This window comes from Salminus brasiliensis, chromosome 1 (genome assembly GCF_030463535.1).
Source record: "Salminus brasiliensis chromosome 1, fSalBra1.hap2, whole genome shotgun sequence".
Classification (NCBI taxonomy): Eukaryota; Metazoa; Chordata; class Actinopteri; order Characiformes; family Bryconidae; genus Salminus; species Salminus brasiliensis.
In genome coordinates this window covers 16186170-16212217 of record NC_132878.1, presented here as the reverse complement: position 1 = coordinate 16212217, position 26048 = coordinate 16186170, and the positions used below count along the sequence as shown (strand labels likewise).

Below are 26048 nucleotides of genomic sequence, written 5' to 3'. Positions count from 1 at the left end.
CGCTGTAGAAGTCTTATATGGAGCTACAGATTGAACTTTAGTGCCACAATCATAATAATACTTCCTTAAATGAGGCCTATCCGAGCTGGTGATTTACCTCCACACATAAACGCCGCAGACCTGACTGTGACTCTTGCTGTAGTTAATACACCAGTTTGTAATGTAAAACCTAGGCTACAGCGTCTCCACCAAACGTCGCGAGGGTGTGTGCCCTGCCCGCTTGTGTGTGTGTGTGTGTGAAGCCTTTCATGTCCTGTGTTTTCCCATTAAATGCACCTGACAATAGCAGTATTGTGGATCGTTTTGGACTTGAAAGATGCAACAACATGACCCTTTGGCCTCTCATTTCCATACGAGGCCCCCGGAGGCCGAGCTGAAGCCACACACACCCTATTTTACTTCATCTCCGTCCACACAGAACCAATGAGAGAGGAAGTGGACTTTACGGTCGGATCCGATGGACAACTCAGTAAACAGAGTTCATAAAACAGCTGATCAGATGGCCTTTGACCTTTTTTTCCACATGTTTGATCGTAACCTATATTCTGAGATTGGTGGATTAGTCTAATGACCGGCTAGATATTACATTGTGTATTGTGTGTCACCTATCATGTATTTTAATTCATATTTAATAACAATATTAATATAAACATTTCCATTCGATAGTCCATTAGTTTTGTATATTCATATTATTATTGCAAAGGCAAAAAGCTCAAATCAAGGAAGGAGTGCGTGCAGATACGAATCTATATAGGTTCATATGTATTTCATATATAATTAACATTACACGAGTGAGGTTAATTCAGCATAGCATGCTACATCAAGTTTTGACTCATAAATAAATAAATACATAAAAATAATAATACAAAAATCTATAATAATTCATATATATATATACTCTATAATATATATATATATATATATATATATATATATATATATATATATATATATATATATATATATTTATTTATAGAGTTCATATTTATTATACTTTTTTATACCAATTTTTAAATTTCTTGTTTTATGTATTTGGTTCTTTTTTATAAGCTAATATTTGAAGAAAGGTTAAATTGATGTTGGAAACTGATGTTTAAATAGACCGTTTTAACAAAGCCGAAAGCGAAAAAAGTTTACAATTCAACTTAATATTATTACTTCTTTTTTTAAGAAGAAAAATAAATAAATAAAAAGAGGCGCGAGTGTGTAGATTTTTGTGTAGTATTTCATTTCCATTATTAATTTCCTCAAACACACCTTTCTTAACACATTTAAAAATAAGTGTCAGATGTGTCAGAAAAACCGAGCTATTCCACCTCACTTAACAACAGACAAGCTTCTGTCCAGTTAAAGTTTCACTCAGCTCCGCTAAAGTCCTCTGACTCTCAGCCTATCCAGCTAAACTTAAAGGACTGACCACTGACCGATAAACCTGCACTTACACTCAAAACACAATCAGCTGAAATGATGTTATACTGAAGGAGTTTTATTCCCCTGGTTTCATTTCTACTTCACACTCATTCATTAGCTTTTATTATTTTTATTTTAGTCGAAAGTTAGATAAGCATCACAGAGTTTAATCCCCTGTTAAACTCTCGATAACCTCCTCTGTCTCTCTCTCTTCTCTCTTTTCTCTCGCCCTCGGCGCTTGCCCTTGGTCTCCTCTCTCTCCACACTTAACACAGGAATTTTCGGCCTCTATTTTTTGTTATGATTTCCATTAATCCCCCCTGGGTAGGGGTATTTATTTCAAAACACCCTCGCGTTTTGTTCTGCCTTTGCGGTGGGCCGGACTGTGAATAAGAATGACTGAAAGCGCTTTGGTGGGACGACGAGATAAGAAGTTTGAGAGCGAGGAGACAGCCCTGTTTCTGCACTTTTCCTCACAGAAAGATAAGAAACCCCATGTTGTGACAATTTACCTCCAATAAACCAGAGAACCTGTGCTTGATCAGTCTGTACAAAATCCTTTGAAGAATGAGGCGAGTTTTCTAGCATTTCTCATGCTTACCTGCAGCTCGTGACTAACTGTTAAAGCGTGTCCTCACACTTTCCCACAATAATAACGTTCAGCCAAGTTCGTCTGTCTGTAATGTCAGACGTTTAATAAAGACCCATGCCACGCGCCATATGGCGAAAACCTAGCGAGAACATCTTCGTTCCCACCCGTATTGAGACAGGCACCGCCCTCCTGCGCTGCGATTGGCTTTAAGTTTATCTATACCGTCATACCGTTTGCTTGAGCCTAAACCGCTGGCCAGTCAAAGAGCGCGGGGGGCGGGGCTTGTCTGAATGCGGGTGGGAAACAAACAGACTGGGGCTGAAGCCGAGGTGACTGCATGGCGTCAGGACTGTCAGCAGTGTGAGGTGTTTCTGTTTGTTTTACAGAGCTGTGAGAACAACATAAACCGTGTCAAGACTCGCAGGGGTCCGAACACCCCGCTGACTAGTGTGAATTTTAGGACTAAAACGCAGCGGATGGTTGACGTGCGGTGCGAGTCAAAGGCCGAGGAGTGTTAAAAAAGTGTTTCTTCTGACTGTAATTGCTTCTAAAAACATACAGGCAGCCAGCCTTTCAAATTATTATTATTATTATTATTATTATTATTATTATTATTATTATTATTATTATTACTACTACTACTGTTGTTGTTGTTGATGGTGTTGTTATTACATCAGCATACGTAACTTTACCTCTGGAATTAAATCCATCCATCTATATATATATATATATATTTATCTAGTTATCTATTGTTGTTGATGTTTTGACTTAATAATAGTATAATAGTATATATGTATTATAATAATAATAATAATAATAATAATAATAATAATAATTTGACATTTTGATATATATATAGTTGCTGTTGCTATTATTGTTGCATAATAATAATAATAATTATTATTATTATTATTATTATTATGCCAACATCATCATCATCATAATCATCATCGTTGTTTCGTAGACATACTATATAAAATGTAGGCAAAATCAGCCAAAAGACCAATATACTACACTGCACTGGCAGTAATGGTGACTTGACTCTGCCAGTCAAGTACCAAAAACGAGCTCTGCAGGCCTCAGTGAGGCAGCGTTCACACAGCCCCGGGACTCGGGTCCCATCTCTCACTGTATCTGATCACAGAGCCTCTCAAACAGAGCCTCAAACAGCGCGGATCGTTGGCAAATATTTTCGTAAACGTTTGACGTCTCGCTGTGTTCCTCTATGTTGTGCGACTTGTTCAAAACACGGAACCGTCCGCCTGTACGGCCCGCGTGGGTAACCGACCCTCCTCTGCGCGTCACAGACCAAAGCCCCGCCTATGTTCCACCGTCGTCCAATGGGCGCAGCGCGTCGTTTCCACGGCGTTAGCGTGAGAGAGGCGGTGTCTTATAAACACACACAAGCGTGTCAGCTGCTCTCGCGCAGCGTTTCAACAATATAGCGCGGAGTGTGTGTGCGTGTGTGTGTGCGCGTGCGTGAGGAGACGCAGAATCCCGGCTGAGACGAGGAGACTTCGCGTTTTCATTTTTCCCGCCTGCTTTTTCCGCTCGTTGGATAATAACGGTTGAACGGACAGTTTCCCTCAGCTCCAGGTAACTGGTTCAGTCTTTGCTTTGATGAGGGGGCGTAAGCGGGTCAGTGGGGGGCTTCAGTTAGCAGCTGACCGCCGCGATTCTCGTCTTATAAGCCTAGGTGCTCTAACAGGCTATGTGTGTAATGAGTAAAATTACAAACTTCATTTTTGAGAAAATTACGATTTAAGACAGACGGGCGCAGGTGAGGGATAGCGAGGAGCCCTAAAACTGTTTGCTTTAAATTAGCTGAGGTAAAATAACTCATTTATCAGAAACCATGAAGTTTTAAATAGGCTTAAACTCGTGTCTGCTAGGCCAGGAGCTGTTTAACTAGGGTAATCCGCTGCTGATCACTGTAATATGTCCTTTTTCAGAACTTTTAAAGTGTCCAGGAGATTTTACAGGCGAAGCGAGACCCCTTATGGACTAAAATACAGGGACAGTGCGGACACTTCCCCCGGACTGCGAGCGAACCAGAGCCCCGAGAAATGTCCAGCACAAGCGGGCGAGGTAAATAAACACTATACAACTAAACGGTAGTGACTTGAAGACTGAGCTGTAGCGGTCTGCACTAGCTACAACACTCTACAGACAGGCAGGTAGCCCCTCACCGCCCTCTCCGCGATGTGTTATAGCTGCAATCTCTATAATTAAATACGTTGGTAGATATAATAATTAATAGAATGAGCAGAATTTGAAATGCTAACGTCTACAGATAATAAAAAGCAAAGTGCAAGTCTGTGAGCTACTTTAGCCTTTTTCTAGAAGGACTGCTGGTCGAAATGCATTTTATAAGCTGTGTTAAAAATGTAAAGGTCAGGTTTGTAATGTTAAATACATCCATGTTTTTGGAAAAACACGAAGCTGAAGTATTGTATTTTTTCTGGTAGCTCTCTTAAAGAGTGCAATTTCTCTAAACTCAAAAAAAATGCTAAAACACAAATTAATTGCTAAATACACACGTTATTGGTTAGGTGTTGAAATGCATAGATATCTAAAAAAAAATGTGTTCATTTCTGCAGTATGGTTCTGTTTTTAATAATTAGTATTCATTCATTTTCTATTTAATGCCGCGTGTGTGTGGTTGACCAAGCTCAGGCGCTTAAGGACCTGATTAGGACGTTTAACCGCACCTGTATGTGGGCTGTGTAGTGAACAGCAGGGACTGGGGCCTGTATGATTCCCCCGCTGGAGAGGATGAAATAGTTAATTGGACAGTGTTTTGGTGTCTGATATGGAATTGGGGGCAATCCACTGTCACTTCAATTGGCCGAAAGAGAAAGTGAGAGGGGCAGATAGCGCGGTGGGGGACCTGAGAGCTGCCCTGTCATTTTTCATCCTCCCTGCCGCTTCAGACGAGTGTAATTTTGGGTTTACATTGAGGCCCATTCTCCAGCAGTCAATTAGCCTGGATTCGCTGAATTCACGCTGTTGTTTTTAACCCGTTCGCGTCCTCCAAATGAACTCAGGGTGGTGATGAAAATGACAGCGCGTGTTCTGATTGGTCTAAAGGTTATATACTGTATGAACATCAGAGTCAGTTTGATTTGTTTTAGGTGTATATTTCATAGAATCACTGTCACACTTTTTGAAGGTTATATTTATCTGGTGAATGGAACAACAAAAATGTTCCATAAAGATTTGGAATAAAATATTTTTTTACATTTACATTAAATGAAAGCTAAGAAGTTTTTTCCTTCTCTGGTAAAGTTGCCATTTTCGTGACACGAGGTTTTGCGTGACAGCGACGAGTTTCTCAGTCACATTTTGTTTTTTAATTTGTTTTATTTTAAAAGAATCAGTAGTCCCACTAAATTTAATATGGCAAATTAAGTGATAAACATGTAAACACGTTTAAGACTTTAATTTCCATTTGTGCTCAGGCGAGATCAGAAAAAACATGTAAAACTGGTCACGCAGTTTCTACAAAACCTGCACTGGACCTGATAAGTCATTTAAATGCGGTCCGTTTTGTGGAAGTATTTACTCTCATTTACTGGATTCTTTTAAATTTAAAAGTTGAACTTTATAAAGTTAGTAATTTACCTTCCTTAATTTGATACTTTTGATTTAATTTAGTTAAGTAATAATCTAACACACACAACTATAGCTGATATCTTACTATGCTATGTTGAATATTAAGAAAGCCAGACAGGCAGGGTTTCTTATAAAGATCCTATAGGTGGTGAAGCGAGCATCACGTTTAGTGCTCTTTCTACTAGTTAAGAGGCTTTTTAAAAACAGGGCCTACTTTTGTCTTTTACTGTAGTATTACTTTTACCGACATTACCTAGGCTTACTACAGTTTTACTGAAAAATATATTTATTCGTATCTAAACGTGTAAATAAAAGCCATCTATCCATTTATCTATATAAATAGACATTTATAAAGATAGATATATCGATCTAGGCCTGTTGTGTTTTATTAACAACCTGTAAAATCTTCATTTTCACTCCGGCATAAATGACGTCATCAATTCTTTAAACGCAAAAAAATCAGAAACGCGTGCAGACAGCTTGTAGGAAATATTGGGATAGGGGGGAGGGGGCTGTGAGCTTATCCAAGTAGTGTGTGTGTGTGTGTGTGTGTGTGTGTGTTTAATATCCTGCCGCTTGCTGGAGCTTGGCGAGCAGAGTCCTCCACACTCGGCCGGCAGCGTTAATGGTGTCGTTTGATGTGGAAATTAAAGCTGGGGCAGGAGGAGGGGGGCCGAGGCGCTGAAAGGGTTAAATTAAAAGCAATAAGAGAGTTATTGATGCACAGCATGGCACTAACAAAACACAGGGCATTTCTATACCTCGAAACCGCACGACAGCATCAATTGTCTGAGTTGAACTGCAGCATCGTTTGTTAAACCAGTGAGGATATCCGAGCTCATTCCCATCGCGGTGTGTAGCCTGTCGTATCTCTTAACACAACGAATGGTTGGGTAATTATGAAGGAAAGACTCTTAATGTGTCCGACAAGCAAGTCGATTCATTTGATTTAGGTGTTTTTTGTTGTTGTTGTTGTTGTTGTTGTTTTTTTTTTTTAACGCAGATTTTCTTGTTATGTCACATACTATATTATCTTAAATGACAATTCATAACAGGCCTATGTATTTAAAATTGAGCCCGTTTAAAAATGTAGGAAATCGTGGAAGTTCGCTCTGACGTCTTACGTTACGCAGCGTAATGTATGACGTAACTAAAAACACAGTAAAATCCAGTAAAAACGATAATGCTGAATTAACAACAGAGGTGCTGAATTAACGCCCACCGTGTCGAATTAACACCAGCAGTGCTAACTTAACACCTGCAATGACAAATTAACACCAACAGTGCTGTGTCTAGTGCCCCGCATTGTAATTTAGGCAATCATTTAATGTAGTTTTTGACCTTTCTGAAACGAGTCCAAGTTTCATTACAGACATTTATTTTAGGCAGAATTTCAATTGATAAGGCTACAGTATCCTCAAAGTACTTTCATTAAAGATACACTGGAAAAATTGGTGCTCTGAATTGCCATGAGTCAGTTTTGTCGGCGAGTTACACACAACTCTTACCCAAATAACTACATTAAAATACAGCAGTTTTGTTGATGATATGAAATATTCCACCAGTGTGCAAGTGTTGGATGACATTTGAATTCTAACTAATGTTTAGTGTACATACACACACATACAAACAAGTTTAAGAGCTTTATAGACCTAATCCAAGCCTACAATAATTCCTTATAGTTTAGAGTGCAGCCCATTACTAAGTGGGAAACTGACCACTAAATGTTTTGCTTTGCTGTAGTGGCTCCTGCTAAAAGCTGAGCAGAAACAGTAGTTGTTTTTTTTTACCTCTGAAACAACCTTCTGCCTTCTGTGTCCCCCTTTAGGAAATCTGCAGGAATATAGATCTCAAAGCCGCTGTTGTGACAGATTGCCTATAATGTGGAAGACTTGCACAGAGCTGTGTAGACCCGAGGCTGTCAAAATGCTAGTTAGATCCGACACAAGTGGTCAGTTTCCCCCTTTTGTCAATGTTTAATAAGGAACATTTGCCTGTTGCTTGTTGTTACGTGAATTGTGTAAAGCACTGTTGAAGGAGAATTTTCAGCTCTTTCGGTGTGAAAGTGTGTTTGTCCTCAGGTGTGTTACATTTACTATCCTGAGGTCCAACTGTTTAAAGCAGGCAAAACATTATCTAAGGCCTTAGATATTGAGGAAGCCCAATAATGTACCGGACTCTAAACACACAACTAATTTATTTTGTAAAAGAAATACTTCTAATTCAGATCTAGTATTTACCTGATATATGCTGGTTATCTTAAAGTATTACCATGTAAGCTTGACACTATTAATTTCTTTTTTAATCATAAATTAAGGTATTATTTAGATATTATTTAGTAAAAGGATGGCTTTTACTTTGAAATATTGAGATTTCCAATAATATATTCCACTTATTATTGTTAATTAAATTCTGCTATTTGCTGATTTCCTGGTATGTCTTTATTCATGTCCTGTTGAAAAACGATCTGCACTCTTAAATCACATAGCATGACTCATTAAAGAAAACACATGTTTTGTGTTATTTTTATAACAGACCAATGTGTCATCTTAAACCAGGTATTTAGTGAGATCACATTTGTAACACAAAGCCTGTGATATAATCTGTGTTGGGTTCTTGGCCTTACAGAAGAGCTACAAAAACTAAAAGTGTATAAACACATCATTTTACAATGTACACTCAAAGCGATGTGCTCATTTTATTCTATGTAATTGTTTTGAATTGTATTGTAACCGTTTTCTTTCAAAAATATTGTCCAGAAGGGGTCTTTTTTTAATACATCTGTTTTTTTACACATTAGGAGTGCTGTTAGGGACAGGCTAGGTGACATGACATTTACGTATGTTCATCCCCTTTTTCCCCCAGGGCATGGGGGTCTTAATCAACTAGGCGGCATGTTTGTGAATGGACGCCCGCTCCCGGAGGTCATCCGGCAGCGCATTGTGGACATGGCTCACCAGGGTGTGCGCCCTTGCGACATCTCCCGCCAGCTCCGGGTGAGCCACGGCTGCGTCAGCAAGATCTTGGGCAGGTGAGAAGACTGGGGAGGTTCAGAGGCATTTTCCGAAACGGTCCGAAGGGCAGCACACAGTCCAAAGGGCAGCACACTGAATTAATAATTACTAAAATTATTATTAGATGTCATTAGACATATCAATCCAATCTTTTCCACTTTTAAAGATACTATACATCAAGTCAGATCCACATATATTGGTAAATATATCAGTGTTGTAGACCATGTTGTCAGTCACTGACAATGACGTTACTTCAGAAGAAGTCTCTTTGCGACCAGTTTAATCCCTTTGTTGACGTCTGGATGTTGGTGTCGGTGTGTCTGGATGTTGGTATTCATCTGACCATGCTCTCTCACTCTCACTCCTCCAGGTACTACGAGACGGGCAGTATAAAGCCTGGAGTGATCGGTGGCTCAAAGCCCAAAGTGGCCACCCCGAAAGTGGTGGAGAAGATTGCAGAGTACAAGCGGCAGAATCCCACCATGTTTGCATGGGAGATCAGAGACAGGCTGCTGGCAGAGGGAGTCTGTGACAGTGATACAGTGCCCAGCGTCAGCTCCATCAACAGGTAAAAATGGGCCTCAGTTTGATCATATTTGTGGTAGAAAATGAGTAGAATGCCAGTTTTTTTGTGAGAAGTGACTGAGATGAAGCATAAGCCCAGGTTGAATGAGATGTTACGTTTTTAAGGGTGAGGTCATGAAGTCACTCATGTGTATGTTATCTTTAACATTAAATTTCTTTAACACAGCAATTCTAGGTGCTTAAAGCTTTGCAACTTGTGTTTCAGGATTATCCGAACAAAGGTGCAGCAGCCATTCAACGTGCCCCTGGACAGCAAAAGCCTGAGCCCTGGCCACACACTAAGTATGTGCCACTATTTCCTGTTTCCTTATACAAAAATTCCCCTGTTCTTCATACACTTACCAGTCTGCATATTTAACCTTTTTATTATTATTATTATTCTCCAGTTCCAAGCTCAGCAGTCACGCCTCCCGAGTCGCCTCAGTCGGACTCTCTGGGATCCACCTATTCCATAAGCGGTTTGCTGGGCATTCCACAGGCCAGCTCAGAAGGAAAGAGGAGTCACGATGACAGTGAGTCCTTGGGTCACTCACTCTCAACCAGACACTTGACTTGTCCACATAGTCCAGCTTGGATAATAGTTAACCACTACCTCATGATTAAACTGGGCAAACTGAATATACGGTTTATGTCAAAAAGACAAAACAAAAACAGCACATTTATTGCATATAATACATGCTGTCTGTGTTGTACTTCAGTCACTGAAAGTAATCACAACACAATTTGGAGACGCTTAGGTTTTCAAAGTGGTTTAATTACGAATGAGCATATTATCTTTGTCAATTTAAAGACTCAGATTTATTTGATGTTAAACAATATGAAACAAAAATGACTACAACTAGCAATATATATATATATATATATATATATATATATTCTTCTTTTAAAAAATAACAGCAGCAGGAAAATTCATATTCTGCATTCTAAGGTCTAAACTATTAACCATTGACAGGCAGTATAGCTGCATGTCTCTTAGTGACAGAAAATAACAAGACTGTCAAATGTAATGATGTGCACTACTGCTTTTCAACCAACAACAAACTACAGTCACAGCAAACAAATACGCATAAACTTATGAAGTCTGGTGGCCTGTATCATTTCCAAGGTGACCAGGAGAGCTGTCGGCACAGCGTGGACTCTCAGGGCAGCGGAGGCGGACCCAGGAAGCAGCTGAGGCCTGAACACTTCCCCTCCCAGCACCTGGACTGCGGCTTTGAGCGGCACCACTATACCTCCGACGCATTCAGCCCCACCGTGTCTGGCAAAAGCGAGCAGGTACATACAGCACACTTTTATTTTTCATTTTAAAGTTGCCTTTAGAGAAACCTACAGTCTTTGATCACTATTGATGTCTATCTGCCACGTCTAAAGCAAATTATTGATTCCTGTGAGCCATAATTTCCTTGTACATAGAAACGGTCAGAAGACCTGTTAACAACACACATATAATAGAAGCCTATGGCAAGATGCAACTGTCCATTGTCTTCTTGTATTGAATTTTCATTGTCTTTATTTTCTCTAGTCCCTGTATCCCCTCTCTCTCCTCAATGGTAGTCTGGAGGAGGGCAAAAGCAGCCTTGCAACATCCAGCGCCGCCATTGGCAGAAACTTGGCAACACATCAGGGCTACACAGTGGTTGCAGGTGATTAATGTTAACATGACAAAGCTCTCTCATCCTTTCATTTTCGTTCTGTGTTTTCTTCCACAAGCATGGAAGTACATCCTGCTTACTTACTCACAACACAAAGCTTGTCAGAATCTTTTGCAAGAATGAGCAAACACATGCATAGGACAGGCTCTGCACTAAGTGGGTGGTCGGACCCTGCTATGCATTATTAAACACATTTGGCTAGTTACTATGTCCCACAAAATGTCTTAGACAGTGACAGTCGGTCCTTGTTGTGCCCCTCCATTCTATATATTTAAACTCTAGGCTTATTATTCAGTGATTAAAGAGCCAATTTTAGGGAATCACAGATTGTAAGGTGGTATGTTGACATTGTTAAAGCTTCAAAAGTTGAGAAAACAGTGGATTTAGAATTGATTGTATTTGTGATGCAGAAACATATTTACATACATCTCATTGTTTAGCCTAAAGCTGTTTATAACCTCTACTGGACTTTAACTTAAGGCTGGTGTTTACTCTGTGTGCTCTTAAAAATAACCGGTGTGAAATGTGAATAAGGAATGAAAAAAGTTCACAGGGTTAATTGCTATATTATTTATTATGGCTTTGCATATACCATTTGCTGCTGCCACGAATCCATTTCATTTCCACATTAAGTTAATTCCATTATTTCATTCTTCCCACCTGTCCATCGCATGCATGGCTTCCACCTCAGACCCCCTCCAGCCCCTTCCCATCTGCCTGAAACAGGAAATGTCACCCGAGGGGGCCAGCTCGAGCCCCTCCCCCAACATTATCGGCAACTCAGCCTTCTTGGATATGGGCTCCATTTCGGCTCCGTCGCCGGTGTCCGTGGGTAACAGTTGCAGCAGCTCCACACATTTCTCTCATGCCTTCAACTCATTCTCCCATCACACACCAGTGTATGGCCAGTTCAGCAGCCAGTCTCTCATTACAGGTAAAAAAAACAATCCCACATTTCATCCCACATACACCTTACTATAGATCCCACTAGTATAGTATTCTATCTGTTATTATCTGTTTGTCTATTACCACAAATATCAGCCTCATTGTTTGCAATTTGCCTTTTGAAAAGCAGGCTTGTTTTACATGAATGAATGTAATGTGTACATTTTATAACTACCAAATTGAGGGATTTATTATGGGCCACATAAACTCTCTGTAAAGAACAAAAAGTGTTCGTTAAAGCTATATTGTGCCATATAACAATAATGTTGATTGATGGTTCTATTAAAAAAAAATGCAATAGGAAGGTGTATTAGGCAACCAATGGCAGTTCTTCTATGGCATCCCTCCATAGAACCCTTTTTTTCACCTTTACTATCATAAGTATATAAGCCCTTGTTGTTTAAGAGGTTTAACGTTGGCACATTGGCTCATAAACTACCTCTGTTAAAATATTCTCAAGCACTAATGTCATTTTTTTGCCTGTGTGTGCCTAACAGGGCGAGATATGGTCAGCTCTACTCTCCCTGGATATCCTCCACACATTCCATCGGCCGGTCAGACAGGTTACTCGTCCTCTGCCATCACAGGAATGGTAGCAGGTAATGCCGTTGTTCGAAAGCACACACTCTGTACACTACACACCTATTGATATGCTTAGTTTTCAGACTTTCTTTCTTGCTTATTTCTTATGAGCTGTCTAATACAGAGGCTGCTTCTCCTTGTTTGCATAGTAGTCACTGTAGTCACAGAATGAAAGGCTTTAGATGGGTTAACGCTTCAATCAAAAAGTTAATCAAGGGAGTTGTTATTTTGTACTGCACTGCTTTTCTACTCCACTTCTTCCTATTTGAATGTACGGCCAAATATAGATTGGAACCACATTTAAAGAATGCAAGAATGCACCACTGAAAATTCGAGGTGTCATTTGAAGCAGGGAAATCGTTAAAAAATGGATGTGAACAGTGGACAGACTGTGGACTGTGGAGAAGGGGAATCAGGGACAGAGAGGCAAAAGAGGACGAAATAAACGAGAGAAAGAAAGAGAGAGTGAGTGAGAATGCAGCGAAGGCAGGTTTGGAGATTAACAGGAAGGAGAGGTGGGTTAATGAGTAGCTTTGCTCGCTTTGGTGAACTGCGTCGCGGCAGAGGACGGCCCAGGGGGGACGAAGGAGCAGAGCAAGGGGTTCCGCCCTGCTGCCCACGCGCCCCCAGCCCGACCACACATCGCCATGGGAACTGTGGGGCCCCACAGACGGGAGGAGGGAGAGTAATGGGTGGCACTAGAGGTTCTTAGAAGGGGAGAAGGACTGACAAAATGTACAGTATATGTCATGCAATGCATAAATGGGGGCTTTTTGAAACACCCATTGCTAACAGTACAGTCAGGCAATAGTTCTGGCTGTTCACCTTGTATTCATGTTTGGAAGCCTAGGTCATGGACGTAGATCATTATACTCGTGCCATTAAAGGGTCCTTTGGGATGATGTCATGGAAGAGCCATTTTTGTTTCCTTAATGAAGTTTTCAATGGATGGTTCCTTTGAGAACTATGGTTGTAAATGAGACGTACGAGTGCGAAAACTGCAAAAGCTCTGTATCAGTTCAAGGTCCTTCCTAGAACTGTGAGTCCAAGCCACAAACTGTTGAGGAACATTTGTTGAGAGTGTAGAATGTTAGAACGGTTCTCAATCACTGACATAGTCAAGTCACTTGTCTTGACTGGCTGACTAAATGTGAACTTGAATGGACCACAATTGGGTTCTCTTATAATGTCTCTCAAGTCGCAGGCCTCAATAAAGAATTCAAATGTGTAAGAAGGAGAAGGTGGGCGAGAGACAGAGAGTTTGAGATGAGAGAGAAAGACTGTTGTCTGTTGGAAATGGGAGAATGTGCTTTAAAAAGACACAGCAAAGGTTCATCAATGTGAGAGAGCACTGACTACAAGGGAGCGGTTGCTGTGTCTGTCTGTCTGTCTGTCTGCCTGTCTGTGTGTCTGTGAGTGTGTGTGTGGTGTGATGGGCCTCACTTTTTTTCTTTCTTTTTTTTTTTATTTGAAGTCTGTCCTCCGAAGCGCGAAATGAGAGGGTCTGATTTATTATTTTTTTTCTGGTGGGCTTGCTGAGAGGAAGCGTTCATACACAATTACTCACAGAGCAGTGTGTGTGTGTGTATGTGTGTCTATGGGGGGGGGGGGGGTTAGGGAGGCTAGGCAGAAGGGATTCAATCCTGCCGACATAATTACCAATTAGATATTGGAATGTTAAAAAAAGAAAGAAAAGGAGAGAGGGAATGGAAAGAGAGGGAGAGGGAGAGAGAGGGAGTGCGTGAAAGGTTAAAAAAGGAAGTAAGGGACGGAGGGAGGCAGTGAGGACGGGGGCCGACGCTAGAGAAGGGACGCCGGGTGTACGCACCAGTGAGCGGAGGGATTTTTGCCCCCCAGTCCTCCACCTGGCCGCTGGATTAATGGTTTACAAGGCGCCTTTAACCGTCGGGTGAATGATGTGCTAAGGCGGAGCAAAAGCTGGCAGAAGGACAAACAGACGTCCGCAAGTGGCAGGACAAACAGCAACCAGCATTAAAATATCTTTTAAATACATTTACTGCTCTCTCTACAGTGGACTGTTCAGTAGAGCTGTGACCGATACACTAGATGTACTGTTGGCTTCAAAAATGATAACCCATACAACAGATCCATCAATAATTGCATGTTAATGGGCCCATGTCACGTCTCTTTTTAAGGAAGGAGTGTGATACAGTATTTACACTGTGTTAATGTTTTAATATGTTGAGCAAAGCCGCTGCCCTCCAAGAGGGAGACTTGCCTGTCTGGGCAAGTGCACAACACTATACCAGTAAGAGTCCTTAGGCCAGATTTAGTGCATGTTTTAAAGTAACTGAGACATTTAGTATGTTCATCCTGCTGCAGTTTAGCCCGTTCATTCACATTGAAGTTAAAAGGCATATTTCAGCCTGGACTGCTTAGAGGAGGTTATTTACAAATATCAGGCACAAAAATGCCATTTGGGAATAAAAAATAGTTGGACACTGGTCACAAAAATGAATTATGACACTTTTAATACATAAACTTTTAATACATAAACAACAAAAAAAGTAGAATGGCCTTTTTGTAATTAGAGTGAAATGTGGAATCAAGCCATTTTAATGTTTTCAGATTAACTCACAGTATCCTACATCCACCTTAGCACTGAATGTGAGCATGTGAGTGTTTCTGTTGATGCCTTTTCTCCATGTTATGCCATGTTTGTGCAGAGATGTCTTTGCACTGTTTGTTAATATGTGAAGTCTGTTTAATTCTTCTAAAACCATGATAATTGCCGCATGGAAGGCTATACAAGAGTCTATCTGTCTTGTATAGACTGTCTAAAAAGTTATGTGCAGTTGTTTATGCATGTGTGTTATAATAGTGCTATATCTGGTTGTTTCTCACAGGTGCAGAGTACTCAGGCCAGACTTACACACACTCGCCCTACACATCTTACAGCGATGCATGGAGATTCACCAACTCCAGTATACTAGGTAGGTCAGAACTTTTAAAAAGCTCCACTTTCAAAAAGCACAGCTGTGCTCCAGTAGTTATTTAACAGTGAGAAATGGACTGAGCTGAGTTTTGCCTGCTATTTTAAACGTCAAAGGTTTCAAAATGTCTGCTTTAAATCTGTATGGTTTTTTAGGCCTCTGCATATTGTTACTGTCACGCAAAAACCTTGGATCACTTTACTTTGTGGCATAATGTGAATCTTGCAGTTTTCTTTACATTTGTGTAAAAGATGATGAATGGACCAACAGAAATGCTCTGAAATTTACATTCACTTCTATTGAAAGTTAAGAAGGCTTTTTCTTCTCCTGCAAAGTTGCTGTTTTCGAGATACAAAGTGTTTGCCTGACAGCGACATTATATTTTGGAAAATTGTCATCAATTGCTATTTATGTAAATGGTTTCGGTAGTTTATCGAGAACGTTGGCCTCTGTAAGTTGTAAGCAGTTGCTGGAGGACATTTGGAAAATTATCAATGACCTGTACACAATTAAAGGAGAGTTTCAGTCACATGCCGCCCAGTTGACCGCACACACACACTTGCTCGGACACTTGAGGTGGCCCCTCAGCTTGCTTGCTGACAAACAGGCTTGCTCATGTCATTTGCTGTAGGTTGTTCAGCCTTTTTAGAGGACATTTACAGGGCAGTCACAAGACAGCCACTGACTTTGGGCCAGGTGATCTTTTAGCTTTAAACAAACAAGTTACAAATCACAGAGGGAGGGGATTTCGCTCATTGTTCAAAGTTACAATGATACGTCATTATATTTATGATACTAAATGTATTATTTTGTTTGATAATATTGTGCATAGTATTTTACATTTTTAGATTTTTCTGATTATATATATATATATATATATATATATATATATATATATTCCATATTTTATAATGACTTTATAATACTGCGTACAGTTTTCAGGTTTAAAATGTTGTGTTGTGACACGACATACAACATAGTATGTTAACATATTATTGGCATAGTATTGACTATTGACTATTGAAGTAGTATTAACATATTTAAATAATAGCAGAAATTCACACTACTGTGTGAATGCATTAGTGATAAATAGGGTCTAACAGGAATGGAATGGCTACTGTATAATATGCACCAAACCAATTGCTTAATATAAAGTGCTGGAAAATATCCTTCAATAAAACTAAAACCAGGCTACATTTAAACATCATCATATAGGTTATGTTACAGTAGAAAGTAAACGTTTTAATACACAAACTCAATGTTTTCTTTATTGGGGGGGGGGGGGTGATATGGTAGTATAGTGTAAAGCAGTTACTATTAGTTGGTACTAATTGATAATTGTGCATAGTTGAGGGCAACTGGTTTTTACTTTGATATGAATTTGGTTGGACGTTTTATAAAAACAATAAATTAAAATTGACTAAATATGAAGAGAAAAAGAAAAATGTGTGGAAATGGAATTTAGTAAAAGTACAAGTGTTAATTTTTTTTTAGCAAAATAAGTACAGTTACTCCACTACTTTCCTCTCTAAAAGCAATTTTTACTGACCTTGTGGAAGTGATGTTTGCAGCACATCTTACTTCAAAATGCTCCAAAACAGTTTCGAGTAATTTCGCGTTTTAAGAAGAAACATTGGACTACCCTGTTCCTCACAGCCGTGTTGAATCTCTGTCTCCCCCTACAGGCTCCCCGTACTACTACAGCTCCGCCCCCCGCTCGGCCCCACCTTCCACCGCTGCATACGACCACCTCTAGTTCCACTCCAGCTCTGTGGACAAACGTTCAGTGGACTCGAGAAAAAAGGACTCGGTCGTCTTCTCCTTCACTTACAGAGAGTATATAGAAGGAGAAGGGCACGAAGGACGCGAGGAAGACCAGCAGAGAGTTCATGGACGATACCTTTGGTTGCCTGAATGACTGTTGTTTGATTATTTATTCACTTGGTTGAGAGCCTCCACCAAGACACACCTACAAAGCGCACAAGTTTACATCCCCCCCTGAAACAGCCCCAAGGTTTTGTCACTCAACTGGCCATCTTGGTTCATTAGCTATGGATTTCCCAGCAGCCAAAGATCATCTTCTACCATCCAGACACACACTGGAGGAAAAGCAGATCTGTTCATATTCGTTCATTCAGGTTTCTGATTTCAACACATTGTGCTTCAACGTCTGTAAGCATTTTTAAACAAACAAAAAAAAATGCAGTCACCATCATCATCACCACCATCATCATCATCATCAGCAGCAGCAGCAGCAGCAGCAGGAATGACAGAAACAAGAAAAATCCGTTTTCAGAAACACTTAAAGACTACATCCGGTCTGGTTAATCGTTTGGGGACATGTGTAAATAATGTAGAAAAGGAAAACCCTTATTGAAAAATCCCTTTAAAGCTACAAATAATTAGGAGTGGATTTTATTGGGGCGGATTAGTAAACTGTAAAAGTTAAAAGTCTTTTATTTTCTCCCTCCCCTATGTATTACATTTGTTGTCAAATGGGTTTGCTGAAATCTGTGATTAAACTATTTCTTTTTATTGTACTGTCACGCATATGATTAATCAATTTCTACAGAATTATTTTAATTAAATAAAGCATGACAAACTGACCTCTTTCTTTTTTTTCTAAATCGGTGAATCACAAAAGTACTTTTTGGAAATGCTGCAGACTACGAAACAGTAATTACGCACACTACACAAGTATTAGGGTAAAATGACTGGTATTTATTATAATGTATATATTAGGATGATATTATTTGTAGAATGTAATATAGAATATTAGAATATATATATAATATAATAATTCAGATTATTATATAATCATTTAGACTATACAGATTTTTAATTTAACCTGTCATGTTCGTTATTATTATTATTAGTAGTAGTAGTCTTATTATTATGATGGTTATTATTAGTAGTCTTGTTATTATTATTATTATTAGTAGTAGTAGTAGTAGTAGTAGTCTTATTATTATGATGGTTATTATTAGTAGTCTTGTTATTATTATTATTATTATTATTAGTAGTAGTAGTAGTAGTCTTATTATTATGATGGTTATTATTAGTAGTCTTGTTATTATTGTTATTATTATTATTATTATTATTATTGTTATTATTATTATTAGTAGTAGCAGTAGTAGTCTTATTATTATTATTATTATTATTATTATTATTTCCCTCCGTTAACGCCACTCCCAGATATATGCTGCACGTTTCGCCAGTCAGCGGTTTAACGCAACGCTCGAAAGGGACAAAAGCAATGATCCCGAAAACACGCGCATCTGTTTAATTTCCTTTTTTATTTTCTGCTTGGTGGGCTTTTATTCGCCATTATTTCTGCGCTCTTCGAGGCCCTCATTACAGCAGCGCTTTAACGAGGCCACGCTCTGACGCGCGCACGCGGATCCACCTGGATCCAGCAGCGCGCGCGCGCCCGCGGAGCCCCGCCCTGCCGCAGTGAGCGCGCGCCATTTTTTAAAAGCGCTAACCTTCCAAACAGCCCGCCGGAGCTGCAGGTGATGTTCAGCCTAAATGCGTTTATAACGTAGTTAATAGATCAAGGTACTGTTTGTTAAGCTGTTATAAACGGTTCATTGGTTTATATCATTCCAACTGTTGGGCCACCGGGTCTGTGGTGGGCTACAGCTTCACGCAGCAGGTCAGTTTATAAACTGAGCATAGGCTTTAAACCCTTAAACCCCAGTTTAAACCCCACACTTTGTCACTCTGTAACTACAGTACGCTGTGAGACCCCCACAAGATATGCTAAAGGTAATGATTACCAAATTATTGAACAATAAATCCCATGGTGTAAAGGATTATTAAAGACAGTTTTAACTGCATGTCATATTTCTTTTACCAGACAGTGAAAGTCTTGGGTTGTAACTGTAAAAGATAAGTTAAATAATAAGCATTTTATCAGGTTGCTGGGTCCAAACCCTGCCTATCCGCACTGCCCCTCCTTCTGAATGAAGCGCTGTAATGCTACATCTGCTGAACAGAGCACTGTTTAAATGGTGGCATGTTTAATTGCTGATGTTCAAATATCCCTCTTACCTTTGAGTCACTAAGGAAAGGCCCAGTGCCAAACTGCTTTGTGGCTTTCTGGCCTAACCTCACATTGTTCCTGCTCTGCTAGACCCTCAGCTTTACCCACATTCGTCTTTCTGAGGCTGAAGAGGACGGCACTCTTTAACTGGCACACCGAAAGGAGTCCACACGTTTAAACATCTGTGCTTGAGCAGGCAGGCACAGGCAGTCAGTCCAGGGCGACACAAAGGCCTTTTAAAGTAAAAGCTCCTCTATTTCTTCTTAGAGGCAAATATGACACAATCCAAGCCCTGAACCTCAAAATGATTGACCGGTGGTGCCAGATGGGATCCTGCCAGCTACATAAGGACCACAACTGTCAAACATTAAAGCTCCTGACATGCCAAAGAATGCATACTCGTAATGCCAATGATAATACTTCCTCCCTATCTCTTTTAACAGCCTCTTTTTCTATCTTTCCCTCATTCACGCCACCCCCCCCTCGGACTGTAGTTCAGGACGACTGCGGACCTATTAGCATGGTGGTTCGGGCCGTGGCTTTGCCAGTAATGAGCCCAGCAGCACAATACGGGCACCAGGCCGGAACAGCTGAGGGAGAACAAAGCCAGCATGATGGGGCTGGCGCACAGGGTAACTACCTTTGGCACAGAGAGTGTTATGGGACTGAGAGTGTGTGTGTGTGTGTGTGTTGTAGGGAGTGCATGTGCTACTATCATTACTGAGCTCAAATAAGAGACGCACAGAGGCCCCTTGAGGAGCTCCTGCCAAAAAGGCAGTCTGTCCTATGTGTGTGTGTGTGTGTGTTCACGAGCCTTGTGTGACAGTGAGTGGAAGGACCATCCGAGAGTTTACACCCCTCTGTCCTGGGCTAGTCAACTGGAAACTTGTGCATTTGTATCCTGGACTGAGACATTTGTCAACAACAAACTCAGATTCCCCTTTAGCATTGTCCGCCAGACAATATTCGTCTGGCTAAGCGAATTAAGCCACGCTGTCAGTGAAAACGCTGAATGGCAACACGGCAGAGCTGCGGTCATCTCCTGTCTGCGGAATGTTTGTGAGTGCAAATGAAAAGTGAGGGCAGCCATTGTGGCTTTGAGTGAAACACTTAACCCAGATTGTGTGAATGAACAAACCAGCTTCATTAATTGATTTCAGGAGCACATAGCTCATTAATGTGAACCCTAGTCAATTTATTATGGAACGATTGCGCCCTTCTTCCAGGACGATTCATTAATGAAAAAAATGGAGTGAGCTCATTCTGCTCAAATAGCAGTTTTTTGTTTGTAGACGCTGGGCTGACCTTAGATATCCAGTACATCCAGTACTGTGCAAAGGTTTTAGGCACCTAAGCACATTATTGAAAACCATTGATGTCAGCATTAAGAGTGTTTTTACTGTAGAAACTCCAGATCACGTTAGAACAGATGCAGGTAAATAAATACAGTAAAACGTAACAATCAGTTCTCAGTGGTTGAGATCTTATGAGGAAGTAGTTGAGATCTTTTGAGCTAGTTTGAAGAACAAAGCTTGGTTCTCCTGGACGCCTCTAGCCAGAGCATTGGTATATTAAATAAATATCTATATATTCTAAGCAGGTGTTAAATACTATAATATTTATAAACTATAAATAATACTAGGCTCTTATGAGAAGAACATTGGAGATATTTTAATGAACACAGTGATGTGAAACCACAACTTCTTATATGAATATTATTTGTATTTATTTAAATATCAGTGTTTCGCTGACAATACGTTTTTCCACTCAGCCTTCATGGGAAAAAGTGTGTATTGATTCCTGCAATGTTCTGAAAAGTTACAAAGGAAATCCTTTTGTTTGTGGAAAAATAGAAAATGCATATATGCATTATTAAAGTGCCTTGTGACAGGTTTTCAACCTGTGCAACACACAAAAACAGTACAATGGACTGAGGAAGTAATGAGAGTGTGGAATGCTGCCACTACCAGCTCTTATAGAGAGAGACGGACAGAAAAGACTACTGAGACTTTCTAAATGCAAAGAGCTCCAACAGCTCTATATGGCAGAGAAATGCATAATAATAATAATTTCTTTGATGGGAAAGAAATAAGACAAAAATCTAAATGTAATTTTACAAGGATGTCAGAAAGTTGGTGTGAAATTAGAGAGTTTCATTAGTTTTTTGCCATCAATACATGAAGCATTTTAATCACTAAACGTCATTAGGAGTAGCTGTGTATGCTGTGTATGGATTTTAGTATTCATGTGTCACTCAGCTTACATTTAACAGTGGGTTTATTTAAGTGTCATGTGGGGAAAGCATTTTCTGGAGCTGTAAGTACCATATAAGTCATAAAACCCAAATCCGCATAGTTTCTCCACGCTTATTCAGTGAGCAAACGCACATGAAAAATATAGAAACCTCGAGGAACCCTGTGGAGAATTCCCTTTGACCAGTTCATTTGCTTGGGACCCCAGGGGCAGGAAGTCCTATTCACTAGAGACACCACAACAGACAAATGAAACAAAGCACTTGTCTTTACCCGTCCACCCCCATCCACAGCCACACACAAACTTACTCATTTATACACTCTTACCTGGCTGGAATCTGTCAGGTATCAGATACAGCCCTTAGGAGATGGAGTGTGAACTTTTGACTTTGGTGTTTAAACTATCAGTGTCAGTGTACAGACATTGCAAAGCTGCAGTTGCCTGTAGGTTTAAACTATGGTGGCATATCATTGACTTTAAAATGCTAATTTCTTGAAAATCATCCAAAGATTATTTACATTAAATATTGTTGGTACATAAACATATGCAAATGTTTGAACTGGACTTAAATACAACTAAACTTTAGGATATGCCCCCTAACACCCATAACCCGAATAACTGAAATTTACGTGTCTGCAGTTGTTGTAGATTACAGCTACCTGCCCATCAACATACTTGTTTGCCTTAATAACAGCATCAGTCACATGAACATAGTATAACTGTTTATTCACATGGTTAAATGTATATATATTTTTAATTACTCTGTTTAGCACCTAAAAGGGGCCATTGTTGGTAGAGTGTACATCTGTGGTTACCAACACTAGACCAGATCTTCCTTCTTGAGGAGTTTAGTTCCACCCACAGTATGCCCCAAACACTCCAGTTAATGAAATTGTTCAGGACTTCAGATGCATTCATGATAGGTAAGATGGAGGCAGCATACTAATTGCAGTATAGAACCAAACACAGCTGGAAACAAGAAGGGTTGGTGACTACTATTGCCCATAATGAGGAAGTTGCATCTTCCCCATTTATTGCATGTGGTTCTGTCAAATGATCTCCTATTCAAATATCCATTACACACCATAAGAGCAAGCATCAACCCACTATTATTCAGGTGGTTCCTTAGAAGTTTTTCAGCATTTGCTTCAGATCATCTGCTCTAGAGAGTACTATTCTGGTAATACTTCTTTACACGGACTAGACAAGACGAGTGTGTGTGTGCATTTGCACATGTGTCTCAGCAATAGGTGGAACTTAAACTAAGTAGCTAAATGCATGAATTAGAAGGGGTGTCTACAAACATTTGGACATATAGTGTACTACAGCACACATTCAGAGGATTTGTAGAGTCCATGCCTTAGATGGCAGAGCTGTTTTGGTGTAGAGTCCATGCCTTAGTGGGTTAGAGCTGTTTTACTGTATGCAGTGTATCCACACTTTACAAGGACATAAGTGAATCCCTTGTTGCAATAAATCAGCCATCTGTCCGTAAACACAAGACTTCATCATGTCATACCTCACTCACATAAAGTGCCTTTGCTACTGTATGTTCTTTCTATTATCTATAGACACATGTATGCTATAGACTGTCTGCAGGGTGCTTTCAGCCTGTCTCTTCAGGAACAAAGCAGTAGGCAGTGTGGTTGTCTGTGTCAGATGAGCCCGAGATGTGCTGGCGCTCACTCCAGGCAATGTTGTCAGTGGAAGCTGTGTGGCCAAGTGGCGAGGGCAATCTCAGGTCAGGAGCTCCGATGCCCCTGAGCAAAGCAGGCACTTCACATAAACTGCTTCACTGTGAGCGAAACATCTACTACAGAAGTATGGCTATGAAATGGGGTATTATGAACCTAGCATCACAGACAAGTGGGTCAGCCCTAGGTCTGCTTAGCAAATAAAATGCAGATGTCTGGATAGCAGAGTGAACAGATTGACAGCTTGTCACTTAGAAATGAAATAAAAATGAATTCTGGGGTGACTAAAGCATGTATCAACACAATAAAAAATCTGGATCTAAAAATGTAGATCATGTTCAGTCATAGTTGTCTCTATATTTTGTGTTTCAGAGCACAGACAAAAGGAATGGAAGATCCCTAAAGTCAAGTGGATGCCACAAGAGCAAGCAGAAAATCCTGCTGAAATCCTGAGAGCACTTAGAGATGTTAGAGTTAGAGATGTTAAGCAGTTGAACTACTCTCCACTCTTAGTAAGTGCTTTTTTAAAGGACCCACATCCTACATTTTGATTGTTCAGTGTTTTTTTACATTTACAAACAGACAATAAGTGTTTTATGTACCAAAAATGTCCATAATTCGCTCACAGATTTTGTAGCCATGTCTTTGAAAAAGTAATATATGTAAATAAAATCTGTTCTGATTGACTGTCCTCTATTGCGCTTCTTGGGCAAAAACTTGGGCAACATTACTGTAGGCTGATCAATATATGTATATATACACTGTGTGTCCAAATGTTTGTGGACACCTTTTCTAAAAAAAAAAAATGTGTTCACCTACTTTAAGTTGCATCCATTGCTGGCGCCGATGAGCAAATGCACACACACAGCTGGTCTAATCCCTGTAGAGAAGTATTGCCGATTGAAAAGTTCTCTGGATCAGGTGAACATGGACCATGCCTAATACCAGGCATGGGCTAGAAGGGTATAAAGTCCCTCAGCATTGAGCTGTGGAGCAGTGGAATTGTGTGGAGTGGTGCTCATCCAACATACTGACTTCACTTAAATTTAGCAGCTCTTGTCGCTGAATACTATCAAATCTTCACAGCTCCAAAATCTAGTAGAAAGTGTTACCTGGATAGTAGAGACATGATGAACCCTTTTTAATACCCTTGCTTTCTAAATAAACAATGAATGAGCAGGTGTCCTAATACTTTTGTCTATAATGTATAACGTATTTCACATGACAAAGATACAAATGGGCTGTTTTTGCAATTCTTTTTTCCATGCATGGATTATACTGACTGGATGGTAAATGCTGTGTTTGGAACGTTTTGTACATTTTTCACTTACATTACCTATTAATTTATTGATGGAATGAGAAAGGATTGTTGGAATAAAAAAATATAATAAATGAATGCATCAGTAAAGCAAGACACAGGCAGATTAGCCAGGAGCCAGAGAGGTAGAGGTAGCGCAAAAGAATGTCAGATGGGCTTGTTTGCAGTGGTTAAGTGCTGGCCAAGGCCCTTAATGAAGGCGAACCTCTGCTTGCCTTTTTAATTACTCAACCAGGCCTGACAGGCCACCACAAAGCTCTTCAGCCAAGCAGACTGGGGGAACAAAAACAGGGCCCTCATAGGCTCAGCACTGGCCCAGACTCCCTGTAATCACACAAGGCCCCGTTGGCCTCTTCCACAGTCACGGCCACTATATGAGTGGAGAAGAGCAGTCAGATGGCACTCAGAGCCAGTGGAGCAGACACGCTTCGCAGGCCCTGCATAGAGCCTTGGTCATGACCTTACGCCAAGACCACAGTGAGGAGGCTGCTTCTACTGTAGGAACACTTCAGATAGGATAAACACAAGCAGGCACAGACTTTATTTAATCATGGCGTTGGATAATCATGAATGCTGTTTTTAATGAGCTTCATTTCTTAATGAGATTTTAATGAGAACAGTTGTTATTATTCTGTATTTAAACAACTAATGTTTAAAATGCCAAGTTTATCCTTGTTTTTGTCTCTTCTGGTGCTTCACACTATGTTAGTGGTTGTGTACACACTGTAGAAGCTTGCCGAATTGTCAATTATTAACTTTGTATTTATGCCTCCAACAGTGTGTGTGTTTACTCATCAGTGAGTAAAACCCAGAAGCGCTTATATTTCTCTTTAGCAGGGCTTTAGTCATTTTCTGACTCTCTGAGGATGTGATGGTGCCTTTCCTCAAGATGTGTTTATAGGTCAACAGCCTGCATTTAGCTTATCTGATACTAAGCCGTGAGATCTTTATCGGCCTGACACATCCTGAACACTGCCACAGCCTACAGGTACAATCCGTCATTCCTTCAATTTAACAAGGCAGCATCTTTAGCATCAGACCTTATCTTAATAGCAGGTTGTCATTCAAATAAAAGGATATGAGGCTCTTCCTTGAACATACAGTGGGTTCTTTCAGATACCACAGCGATATCATCTAGAACATATTTGATTCTGTTCCTGCTGTCACAGTTAGGAAATAATAGATTTACGAAAACTGATATAAATCAGCAATTGTAAGATGTACTCTACTATTGTCCATATAGTGTCAGAGCACTCCCCTTTTATTTGTTGACATTACATACACACACACACAAACATTATATATATACATACCAAAAAAATAATAGTTTGCTAGTCTTAACCCAGTTACAACTAGATTTGCAGCAGTATACCAGTTTTAGGTATACCA

The 26048-nt window shown here is 40.0% G+C and overlaps 1 protein-coding gene across 2 annotated transcripts; it reads left to right on the top strand.

Moving 5' to 3' along the window:
• The first annotated feature begins 4068 nt into the window (after positions 1-4068).
• Positions 4069-17105, top strand: pax8 (paired box 8). 2 transcript variants are annotated; one of them, XM_072693100.1, is made up of 12 exons: positions 4069-4090; positions 7446-7568; positions 8483-8648; positions 9002-9199; positions 9422-9498; positions 9603-9728; positions 10322-10491; positions 10739-10859; positions 11560-11802; positions 12311-12412; positions 15263-15349; positions 17035-17105. In XM_072693100.1, exons 1-12 carry the CDS (start codon positions 4069-4071, stop codon positions 17103-17105), a joined length of 1506 nt encoding a protein of 501 aa, XP_072549201.1. The 2 variants fall into 2 exon arrangements, with proteins under 2 accessions (XP_072549201.1, XP_072549209.1); XM_072693108.1 differs by lacking the exon at positions 7446-7568.
• The last annotated feature ends 8943 nt before the right edge of the window (positions 17106-26048 follow it).

What these genes read in the sequence shown, in the direction of transcription:
- pax8 (XM_072693100.1), top strand. Translation starts at nt 4,069, where the DNA reads ATGTCCAGCACAAGCGGGCGAG. An exon ending in AGTTAGATCCGACACAAGTG is followed by an intron (nt 7,569 to 8,482) that starts GTCAGTTTCCCC and finishes TTTTTCCCCCAG; the next exon opens with GGCATGGGGGTCTTAATCAA. An exon ending in GTCAGCAAGATCTTGGGCAG is followed by an intron (nt 8,649 to 9,001) that starts GTGAGAAGACTG and finishes TCACTCCTCCAG; the next exon opens with GTACTACGAGACGGGCAGTA.